Below are 12,713 nucleotides of genomic sequence, written 5' to 3' on the forward strand. Positions count from 1 at the left end.
CATGTATATCGTTTAAATTGTTTAATTATTAAATCTGCCTCCATCTTAATAATTAGTTTATCTGGCTCCATTATATGTGTGTATATCACCAGAATCCCCAGATCACAAATTTGACTGGAGTTAATGCTATGCACATTATTGCATTGCATTGTATCAGTAGGTGAGTTGGGCTGCAGCTGCTGAAAGGACATTTGCTGAATTTATGTGATATTTGGTGGAGTTTCTTTATTATAAATATTATGTTCGATTCGTCAAGCCAGCATTAGAAGCAGCTGTGCAGAAACACAGAGCTGTTGTGTTAGATTTGTTGCAGTGTGATTACATAACCTGTCTGTTAAAACAATCACGTCTGGCGGTTTAATATTGTCACAGCTGGTTTAAATATGCCATACTTCAAAATTCACTGCATATTGTAGATGAAAAGTGATGTCATGAATCTGTTCAGACATCATTTATCTGTTGTCAGTACATGTGTGTCTCAGGTGAAGGTGGTGACGGCGAGTGTCGAGTGTTTCCCTCCAGGGTACAATATCAGACGTGTGATGACAGGAAAGACAAAAGCAGTCCACTCCTACTAAGTCAACATCCTGGGTAATTAGTTGTGGCCCACTTCTAATCAGCATTGAATCAGTGGAATGACAATTCTTTCAATCAGATCTTATTTATTTGGTGTTGTAAGTATTTGGGGAGTACTTGTTGAGGAAATGATAACTATGCTGAACGTTTTGAAGGGAAGTTTTTTGGTTATCATGTTGTTAGGGGTTTACCCAACATGACAGCAGCCACTCCTGCTGAATGTGCTACTCGCATTAGTGCCTATTTAGGGACGCTCCTCCCTAAACATCTCAGATAACACACACACACACACACACAAGCTCAGCTGATAACTGTGTCCATGTGGCCGGAAGAGCATGAAATCACAGCCACATAACGTTGCCATGTAAGTTTAGCGTCTGTATCTGTGTGTCTCATTCGGGACGTTTTGACGCCATGCACTGTCCCGATCCACTGCTTCTGTGACCTGTCTGCAGGTGTGCTGCGGTTTGCCATGTCATCACAGCTGGACGGGTCGCTGAGGGTCAGAGGTCAGGCGGCGACCAGCTGCAGGATCGCGGTCAGTGGGCCAGTAAAGCTGAATTCCTGCTGGCTGTTGCCGGACAGATTATCGGCCTGGGTAACGTGTGGCGGTTCCCATATCTGTGCTACAAGAACGGAGGAGGTGTTTTTATGTAAACATCACAATATTCATGCTCTTGTGTGTTTTGCTTATAACTTCAAATCCCATAATCCTTCGGACAGGTGTGTTCTTTGTGCCGTACATGTTATTCCTGGTTGTGTGTGGCATTCCGCTCTTCCTGCTGGAGACGGCGCTGGGTCAGTTCACCAGTCTGGGAGGAGTCGGCGCATGGAGGAAAATATGCCCGCTTTTTGCAGGTTATATGTTTGAATTGTTTAAAGTAGCACAATTGATGAATCGTGCAACTCTGTTTATTACTGTGCGACTGCTTTGAAACAATCTGTATTTTATTAGCAGTTGATTCTGGAATGGTAGTTGTCCTTATTCGACTCGATCTCACAGCTGCCTTTGATACCATTGATTTTGGCGGCGTTTGGATGATGTTGGTTTTAAGGGTACCGCCTTAGACTGGTTTAAATCATTTTTGAAGGATAAATCATTTTCGGTCTGCATTGGAAATTTGTGTTCTACATCAGATAAATTACATAGTGGTGTGCCACAGGCTTCTATACTTGGGCCTATTTTATTTTCGTTGTATATGTGCCCCTTAGGCAAAAATTTTCGTAAATACAATATTATATATTATACGCAGACGACACTCAGTTATACACCAATCAGGCTAACATTATGACCTAATATTGTGTTGGTCCCCCATGTCGAGGCATGGACTCCACTAGACCACTGAAGGTGTGCTGTGGTATCTGGCACCAAAGATCCTTTAAGTCCTGTAAGTTGCGCGGTGGAGCCTCCATGGATCGGACTTGTTTGTTCAGCACATCCCACAGATGCTCGATTGGATTGAGATCTGGGGCATTCGGAGGCCAAGTCAACGCCTCAAACTCGTTCCTGAAGCATTTGTGCTTTGTGGCGGCGCATTATCTGCTGAAAGAGCCACAGCCATAGGGAATACCGTTTCCATGAAAGGCTGGACAGGGTCTCAACAATGCTTAGGTAGGTGGGACGTGTCAAAGTCACATCCACATGGATGGAGGACCCAAGGTTTCCAAGCAGAACATTGCCCAAAGCATCACTGCCTCCGCCGCCACATCAAGCAACAAACTGAGATGCTCTGTGTGTTCTGACACCTTTCTATCAGAACCAGCATTAACTTCTGGAGCAGTTTGAGCTCCAGTAGCTCGTCTGTTTGATCGACCCACACGGGCCAGCCTTCGCTCCCCACGGGCATCAATGAGCCTCGGCCGCCCATGACCCTGTGGCCGGTTCTCCACTGGTCCTTCATGACCCTGTGGCCGGTTCTCCACTGGTCCTTCATGACCCTGTGGCCGGTTCTCCACTGGTCCTTCATGACCCTGTGGCCGGTTCTCCACTGGTCCTTCATGACCCTGTGGCCGGTTCTCCACTTGTCCTTCATGACCCTGTGGCCGGTTCTCCACTGGTCCTTCATGACCCTGTGGCCGGTTCTCCACTTGTCCTTCATGACCCTGTGGCCGGTTCTCCACTGGTCCTTCATGACCCTGTGGCCGGTTCTCCACTTGTCCTTCATGACCCTGTGGCCGGTTCTCCACTTGTCCTTCATGACCCTGTGGCCGGTTCTCCACTTGTCCTTCATGACCCTGTGGCCGGTTCTCCACTTGTCCTTCATGACCCTGTGGCCGGTTCTCCACTTGTCCTTCATGACCCTGTGGCCGGTTCTCCACTTGTCCTTCATGACCCTGTGGCCGGTTCTCCACTGGTCCTTCATGACCCTGTGGCCGGTTCTCCACTGGTCCTCCATGACCCTGTGGCCGGTTCTCCACTGGTCCTTCATGACCCTGTGGCCGGTTCTCCACTGGTCCTTCCTTGGAGCAATTTTGATAGAGACTGACCACTGCAGACCGGGAACACCCCACAAGAGCAGCAGTTTTGGAGGTGCTCTGACCCAGTCGTCTAGCCGTCACAATCTGGCCCTTGTCAAACTCCCTCAAATCCTTACGCTTGCCCATTTTTCCTGCTTCTAACACATCAACTCTGAGGACAAAATGTTCACTTGCTGCCTAATATATCCCACCCACTAACCGGAGATGAAGAGATCATCAGTGTTACTCACTTCACCGGTCGGTGCTCATAATGTTATTCCAATATATCCGAAATGCTCTCTTGTACAGTGCTTAGACTGGTTGGCTAGCAGTTTTCTTCATCTCAATACTAATAACTGAGTGTGTTGTCTTGGACCCTCTTCTGCGCTAGAAATAACTCAAGTCAAATGACTACATAAAGCTTGAACACAAGCCCAAAATCTTGCTGCGTGTGATGGAACTGTGTCTATTTTGAGTTTGAGTTGTGCATTTTAGTTTTAATAACGTTTGTGGCCGGATGGTTTGGTTACTGCAGGTCTGGGTTACGCCAGTCAGGTGATGATCTTACACAGCTGTGTGTATTACATCATTATTCTGGCCTGGGCTCTTTTCTACCTGTGCAGCAGCTTCCAGACGCGGCTTCCCTGGGCGCACTGCAACAACACCTGGAACACAGGTGAGAAACACACTTCCCATACATATACATCGAGTATATCCTAATGTGACTTTGAGTTGCTAGGCTGTGCCTTCAGCGTGTCAGAACGCTCACATCATCTGTGTGGTCATGTGAGCGCAGCGGGCCAAGATTTAGGCTGAATTTTGGCCCAGTTAATTTCCATTATCCAAACGTCTTGACACTCAGGACAGAACTCATTCCCCACCCATAGAGCACCATCACAGTGATTTCGGAGGGCGGGCTTTTGGAGAGACTTTTTCACACAGCAAAACAAAACACATTTTTTACACATTGTGCAATTTGAATTATTAGCTTGAGCCTTTTTTTTAAACATCTACAGCTGCCGTCTATTTTACAGCTAGGTCTGTTGTGATTATTGATTAATCGTATGATCATGGTTATTCGATCTAATCGCAATTATTTGAGATAGGAGCAATAATTCAGTCCAGAGGAATGAAGGTATGGAGTGAGTATCCTCATGTATAATGTGCTGCGATCTCCTCTAGATTCCTGCGTGGGCTTTGAGCGGCACAACGTCAGCGATGTCTCTGAGAACGCCACGTCTCCAGTCATTGAGTTTTGGGAGTGAGTGTCTGGTATGATGGTGTGCACGATTCATTGTTTGAAGCGTTTGATGGTTTGTGTGTGTGTGTGTGTGTTCTGAGTGTGTCTCCAGACGTGAGGTGTTGGATTTGTCTGCGAGTGTAGATCATCTGGGCTCGCTGAACCTCCGTCTGGCCTCGTGTCTGCTGCTGGCGTGGATCGTCTGCTACTTCTGTGTCTGGAAAGGAGTCAAATCCACCGGCAAGGTGTGTGTGTGTGTGTGTGTGTGTGTGTGTGTGTGTGTGTGTGTGTGTGTGTGTGTGTGTGTGTGTGTGTGTGTGTGTGTGTGTGTGTGTGTGTGTGTGTGTGTGTGTGTGTGTGTGTGTGTGTGTGTGTGTGTGTGTGTGTGTCTGTGTGTGTAGTGCGTTTATACATTAGCATTAGAGAAGATCCTCCTTTCAACTAGTCTAGGACTTTTTTATCGAAGACAAAACGTTTTTTCTATTCAGATTTTGGATGGAGGGATGGTGGATGGAGGGAGGGATGGATGGTGGATGAATGGTGGGTGGAGGGAGGGAGGGATTGTGGATGGATGCATGGATGGATGGAGGGAGGGAGGGATTGTGGATGGATGCCTGGATGGATGGAGGGAGGGATTGTGGATGCATGGATGCATGGATGGATGGATGGATGGATGGGTGGTTGGATGGATGGATGGATGGATGAATGGATGGATGGATTTATGGATGGATGGATGAATGACGAATGGATGGATGGATGGATGGATGGATGTGTGGATGGATGGGTGGATAGATGGATGGATGGATGGGTGGATAGATGGATGGATGGGCGGATAGGTGAATGGATGGATGGATGGATGGATGGATGGATGGATGGATTGGATGGATGGATGGGATGGATTGGATGGATGGGTGGATGTATGGGTGGATGGGTGGATGGATGGATAGATAGATGGATGGATGATTGGATGGATGGATGGATGGATGGGTGGATGGGTGGATGGATGGATGGATGGATTGGATGGGTGGATGGGTGGATTGAATGGATTGGATTGGATGGATGGGTGGATGGATGAATAGATGGAATGGATGGATGGATGGATGGATGGATGGATTGGATGGATGGATGGATGGATGGATGGATGGGTGGATTGGATGGATGGATGGATGGGTGGGTGGATGGGTGGGTGGATGGATTTATGGATGGATGGATGGATGGATTGGATGGGTGGATGGGTGGATTGGATGGATGGTGGATGGATGGGTGGATGGATGGATAGATGTATTGGATGGATGGATGAATGGATGGATGGATGGATTGATTGGATGGGTGGATGGATGGAAAGATGGATTGGATGGATGGATGGATGGAGTGGATGGGTGGATGGATGGATGGATGGATGGATGGATGGATGGATGGATGGAATGGATGGATGGATGGATGATGGATGGATGGATGGATGGATGGGTGGATGTATGGATGATGGATGTATGGATGGATTGGATGGATGGATGGATGGATGGATGGATGGATGGATGGATGGATGATGGATGGATGGATGGATTGGATGGATGGATGGATGGATGATGGATGGATGGATGGATGGATGGATTGATTGGATGGGTGGATGGATTGAATGGATGGATGGATGGATGGATGGGTGGATGTATGGATGATGGGTGGATGGATGGATAGATGTATTGGATGGATGGATGAATGGATGGATGGATGGATTGATTGGATGGGTGGATGGATGGAAAGATGGATTGGATGGATGGAGTGGATGGGTGGATGGATGGATGGATGGATGGATGGATGGATGGATGGATTGGATGGATGGATGATGGATGGATGGATGGATGGATGGATGGATGGATGGATGGATGGATGGATGGGTGGATGGATGGATGTATGGATGTATGGATGTATGGATGTATGGATGGATGGATTGGATGGATGGATGGATGGATGGATGGATGGATGGATGGATGGATGATGGATGGATGGATGGATGGATTGATTGGATGGATGATGGATGGATGGATGGATGGATGGATGGATGGGTGGATGGATTGATTGGATGGGTGGATGGGTAGATGGGTGGATGGATGGATGTATGGATGTATGGATGTATGGATGTATGGATGTATGGATTGGATGGATGGATGGATGGATGGATGGATGGATGGATGGATGGATGATGGATGGATGGATGGATGGATGGATGGATGGATGGATTGATTGGATGGATGATGGATGGATGGATGGATGGATGGATGGATGGATGGGTGGATGGATGGATGGATTGATTGGATGGGTGGATGGGTAGATGGGTGGATGGATGGATTGGATTGGATGGATGGATGGATGGATGGATGGATGGATGGATGGATGGGTGGATGGATGGATTGGATGGGTGGATGGGTAGATGGGTGGATTGAATGGATTGGATTGGATGGATGGATGGATGGATGGATGGATGGATGGATAGACAGATAATTTGATCAAAAACACAGTAAAAACCTGAAATATTTTTACAATTCAAATCATCAGTTCTCTATGTGAATATACAGTAAAGTGTAATTTATATCCTGTGATCAAAGCTGAATTTATCATCATTACTGCAGTCTTCAGTCAACACAATTGTGCCACTTCTGATCTTTGTGAAAACCATTTATGTAATTAGCTTTTAAATCTCTGCCGCGTGTTTAATGTGTTGTTGTGTAGGTTGTGTATGTCACGGCCACGTTCCCGTACGTGATGCTGCTGGTGTTGTTGGTCCGTGGCGTGACTCTCCCCGGGGCCATGGACGGGATTATTTACTACCTGAAACCCAATCACACACGGCTGACGGACCCCCAGGTACCGCAGTGTCACATGATCTCCTGAGTAAAACAAATACCACAGTCTAGAAACAAATATGTGCAACATGCAGACGGCATATTATTATTATTATTATTATTATGTTGTTTCTGGCTCTACTAGAGCAGGTTTTCCTGCTTGGATGTTAATTATTTCCTCATATTCTCCATTGTTGCGGCTCCTCTCTTCCCAGTCTGTCAGTAACGCTCTGTCTCTATGAAGCCCCTCCTTCTGAAAAGCACACTGTGCTCTGATTGGTCGGCTGGAGCGGTGTGTTGTGATTGGTCAGTTTGGGAAATGTCCCGCTCTTTACCATAACCACCAGTTTCAACACGACTAACTAACTCAACCAGGCCCGCCCCTTTATTCTGCGTATTAATTATTATAATGAGGAATATTTTGGATGGATGGATGGATGGATGGGATGGATTCGCCCCTATGAATTATTATAATGAGGAATATTATGACGTTCCAGGAAGAAAACTCAAGGGGTTTCAGGGGTTCAGAGACACTGACACTGGAGGACAAAACCAAATAATTTGTATTTTTTATGATCATTTTTAATCATTGAAATATGTTTGCTGGCCTTTTATGAAAATAATAACTGAGACTCTCATATGTTCAGGTAGTATGCGTTATTACTTTGACATTATAGCACCATTAAATTGAAACTGGAGTAAAAGTTTACATATATAGCTCGGATTTGATTTATCATTGAATTATTTATGATTTCTGTTCAGTTTTTGGTCTGTGAGAACTGGAGAGGATTTGTTTAAATAGTGACTAGTTGTGTCATGTTTATCTCTGAGGCTGCTTGTAAAAACGGGAGATAAACGTCATAGTAAAGTCTTCAGTAAAGTTGAAAAGACATTGTAAAAAATCCACATTGTAAAAATCTCGTATGATTTTATGATGCTGTTCACTTTATTCAAGCAATTCATCTTGATTTCACACAATTATATCAGGTTTCTGGTTCAAATGTAATTGATTCTTGTTAAACTGACTACTCTTTGACATAACTTGATGTTTTCATTTTGAAATAACTTGTTTCAATCAAGTAACCCAATCAAACAAGACTTTCCCTTCCCATCATGCTTTGCAAAGGGGCTGAATAAATGTTTAAATAAAGTGCTATTTGATGCCTTTTTAACAAGATGAGAAAATGGAGAGACTTTTTAATGCTTAATGTTTTGTTATGTTAGTATTTAAAAGTTTGTGTTATGTTAGTGTTTTTGGATGTTATTGTGGTGAAGTGTAGAGCGTGTGCTCGGGCTGAGGACCTGATGATAACAATTAAAGCTGTTTTAATAATAACAAACAACTACACTCTAAAAAATTCTGGGTTAAAAATAACCCAAGTTGGGTTGAAAATCGACTAACCCAGCAATTGGGTTGTTTTAACCCAGCAGTTGGGTTAAATGTTTGCCTAAAACAACCCAATTGCTGGGTTAGTCGATTTTCAACCCAACTTGGGTTATTTTTAACCCAGCATTTTTTAGAGTGTACTTTGGGCATGCCATGGATGTAATAAAACCATCTTCTGGCTAGCCAATAAGATCAAGGTTTTGTAAATGTTGTAAAAAATAGTATTTCACTAAATAAAAATAATCAATTAAACTGATTACTTGTTTTGGTTTCTTTTTTATATTCATTTTAGAATAATTAAATTGGATAGTTTTTGGACAAAATTAAGAATGTTAACCTTATTTAACTAAATGGCATTGAATTAACCTTACGTAAAAAACGTAAGTTTACTGAAATAAACAATGTTAATTAATACAACATAACCCAATTATGTGGAACCTGTTGACATAAAAAAAAAGTGAATCGAACGTATCATTTTTTTGAGTGTACAACAAAAAAAATCTTAGTACTAATTTCCCCTAGCTTTTCCTTGTTGACTCAACTTTTGTAAATAACAGTTATACGAACTGAAAATAAGTCGTCTGTGACACACAAAAAAAAAAGTTTAGTTGAGTCAACGCGACATTATTTGTTTTCTGGAGAGGTGCAACTATTCTGTAACAAATCTTTTGTAGTTGAGCCAATTCAACATGTTGTGTCCATTGGAAACAGAAGTTCTTAAGAATGAACAGGTTCAGATGTAGATGTTTTATTGAAAATGGTTGGTCACCATTATGGAGATCAGTGTTTGTTGAGTTGGGCCGTTTGACTCTTGGCATTTTATGGCGAGTTTGTGGTCTTTGTAACAGTGTTTACTGAAACACATAATTTGTTGCTAAGAAAGCCATAACCAAAAATGATCAGGTGATAACAGCATTATAAAGAGGAGTAGATATCAAAAGTGATTATTTGTGAATAATATATTATATTTAACAACAAAACTTTTAAGCAACAGATCAGTCATTCTGAACTTTGATTTTTAAATACATTGTGGGAAACGCACAGACATCAAGAATCAGCATATGAATCTCAACAATGGTGACATGCTTCATGCCACAAAGCATGCTGGGAGCCATGATTTTAATACCATGTTGGCTCCCAGCATGCATTGCGGCATGAAGCATGTCACCATTGTTGAGATTCATATGCTGATTCTTGATGTCTGTGTGCCAAAATACTTTTTTCCCCGTAATGTATTTTAAATTCAGAATGTCTGATCTGCTGCTGGTAAAATATAAAAAAAAAAAATATTCACTTTCGGTCAGAAATGAGATCATTGATTTATTTGATTTTATGAGGCTGAAAACTTGATCATCTTGGTTTCTTTCTTAGCAAAAAATGATGTGTTTTGCTAAAGACCACAAACTCACACAAAGAGTCAAACTGCCCAACCAAAGGAAACACTGATCCCCATAATGGCGACCAAATGATTTTCAATAAAACTTTCAACATCTAAACCTGTTCATTCTTAAGAACTTATATTTCCAATAGACACAATTTTTTGAATTGGCTCAACTACAAAGGATTTGTTAAAGAATAGTTGCACCTCTCCAGAAAACAAATAATGTCAAGTTGACTCAACTAAACGTTTTTTTGTGTCACAGACGACTTATTTTCAGTTCCTATAACTGTTATTTACAAAAGTTGACAAGAAAAAGCTAGGGGAAATTAGTACTATGATTTTTTGTTGTTGTACAACCTTAAATCTCTCTCTCTCTTCTGAAGGTATGGATGGATGCAGGGACTCAGATCTTCTTCTCCTATGGCATTTGTCTGGGAAGTCTCACGGCTCTGGGCAGCTACAATAAATTCAACAACGACTGCTACAAGTGCGTCCTTCCTCTCACGCTTAACATCGACATGAATCGCTGACAACTTTACTTTTCTAATTCATGTTCCTGTTAATTTTCGTTTATCTACATGTATGCATTTGGCGAACGCTTTATCCAAAGAGCATTAAAAACACATGTTTAATCAGTTCATGCATTCACTGGGAATCGAACCCATGACCCAGGCATTGCAAGTGTAATGCTATAGTGCAGTTATTTATTCCCTGAGAAGGGAACGAGGCGTTGAAGTGTGCGCCGGTGTCTGAAGCACGTGTGAAATAACGCCAATCCTATTGGCAGACGGAGGTCAGGTGACCAATCGTAACAAGACCATAAAAGGGCATGTCACCAGCTTCTTTATCTTCAGAAGCCGCATGTCTGTTTCAGTGGGATTGTTTGTCTAAACTGTATGTCCTGTTCGACTCATTTTGCTTTATTTATAGTCATAAGGCTTTACAGTTTGGACATGAATTCGACCCCAGGCTCGCAAGTCCTTCTGTGTTTGCGCATATGTGTACTTCAACAATGTCTGTCAGGCATTTGTTCATTATGGTGGGGATTATTCCCATTCCCTGAAGCAGCGTTGAGTTACCTCGAAAGGGAATGTCTCATATGTAACCCGGTTCCCTTCTTAAAGGGGTGATGTATTGGGAAATCAACTTTCCCTTGAGCCTTTGATATATAAAAGTTCATGGTGATATAAGAATATCCTGTAAGTTTCAGAGCTGAAAACGTCCTTGTTAGTCAAAGAAAAGCGTTTATTGACACCAGGCCCAGAAAACGAGAGATCTCAGAATATGTCGACCACTGACATCATAGAATGCAGAAGCACCGCCTCAAGCCCCGCCCACCGACTCATGGAGTTAAACGGGTCGGGCAATAAACATGCCGGTTCCAGCTCACGTGTGTAAGACATTGCGTGTTTGTTCACTTCATTTAACCGCGGATTCGTTTGTAAACAAGACACAGGTGGAGACTGGATTTGCAGACATATTGAGATTAAAACACAATGCTGTGCTTCTGGATCTGACAGGAATGGTGCAACACACTGATGTGAGTAAAACATGTTTTTATATGTGTTAGTATTGCATTGTTACAGATCGTTTGATATCTATTGATTACACACCTTAGCACGCGGTCACAGGCTGGAGAAGCTGTTATTGGTTCATTCGGGATCAGACTCGGACTTGTAAGGTTATGGGCCAGGGCTCTGACTTTTTTAAAAGCCCAATATGCAAATATTATCCAATCCTAGACATGGGCGTTTACTTCCAAGTCTTCAGTGCGGCACGCCCATCAAAACCAAGGCAAAAAATAGCCTATTACTTATTCATTATGATGTTCCTGAATGTAAAAACCACTCAAACGTCTTAAGTTTACCTCAGACAACAGTATAAAAAAAAAAAAGTCAGTTCATGACACCTTTAAGACAATTCGAATCGTGATTCTGTGACGTAAATGCCCTTTTATAGTCTTGTTGATGCGTTGCACTGCGCCACCTGACCTCCATCGGCCAATAGGATTGGTGTGATTCCACACATGCTTCAGACGCCGGTGCACACTGTCACTTCCTCAAAAGGGAACAGGCTTACATACGTACACTGTAAAAAAAAAAAAATCCCCGTTAAATTTACAGTAAAAAAAACGGCAGCTATTGTTGCCAGAACTTTACCGTAAAAAATACAGTAGCAACATTCTCGGTTTTACGGGACAGCACTTTATACATTATACATAAAACTGTATCATTTAAAGGTTTATATTGTAATAATTACGTGTACACTGTAAACAATTCTGTTAAATTAACGGTAAAAAAACTGGCAGCTGTGGTTGACAGAAATTTACCGTTCAAAATATGGTAGCAACATTTTACAGATTTAAGTTAAATTTACAGTTAAAAAAACGTATTTCGTTAACTGATTTTTTTTTAAATTACCAACCTATTGAAATACTAATATCTGTTATGTACCTTTGATATATACTGACAACCACCAATCACAGTGGAGATGAAAGTCACATGATGAATCAAATATAGTACGGTAACTTTCTGTTAATCAGTTAAATGTTTTTAACCGTAGCATTTTTACTGTCTTTTACCAGTAAAATCATTTTTGACAATGTAACTTAAAGACGTTTTTATTAATATTTATATTAGCTTTTATTTTTATATTTTCTGTTTTTCATTTTAACTTTTATTTAAAAAAAAATATTTTTAGGATGTGCTTTTATTAGTAGTTTTTAATTATTATTATTTTTTTAAATGTAACCATTTCATAATTATACTTGTTCAATTAGTTGGATTAGAAAACATAACATTTACTTTAATTAAAATTTAATTAATTTTGTTC

The 12,713-nt window shown here is 42.0% G+C and overlaps 1 protein-coding gene across 4 annotated transcripts in view; it reads left to right on the forward strand.

The window, feature by feature from the left end:
* Positions 1-860: 860 nt before the first annotated feature.
* Positions 861-12,713, forward strand: part of LOC307123396 (sodium- and chloride-dependent GABA transporter 2-like) — a 24,474-nt gene continuing 12,621 nt past the window's right edge. The window contains exons 1-8 of one of the 4 annotated variants that reach the window (XM_079811918.1): positions 861-940; positions 1,032-1,219; positions 1,300-1,434; positions 3,569-3,709; positions 4,216-4,294; positions 4,386-4,518; positions 7,001-7,135; positions 10,265-10,368. In XM_079811918.1, coding sequence (XP_079668044.1) covers positions 912-940; positions 1,032-1,219; positions 1,300-1,434; positions 3,569-3,709; positions 4,216-4,294; positions 4,386-4,518; positions 7,001-7,135; positions 10,265-10,368 — 944 coding nt within the window. In that variant the 5' untranslated portion in view covers positions 861-911. The remainder of the gene's footprint in view (positions 941-1,031; positions 1,220-1,299; positions 1,435-3,568; positions 3,710-4,215; positions 4,295-4,385; positions 4,519-7,000; positions 7,136-10,264; positions 10,369-12,713) is intronic. The other 3 variants (XM_079811919.1, XM_079811920.1, XM_079811921.1) reach the window with 3 other exon arrangements.

Source organism: Gobio gobio (genome assembly GCF_949357685.1).
Source record: "Gobio gobio genome assembly, chromosome: 3".
Taxonomy (NCBI): domain Eukaryota; kingdom Metazoa; phylum Chordata; class Actinopteri; order Cypriniformes; family Gobionidae; genus Gobio; species Gobio gobio.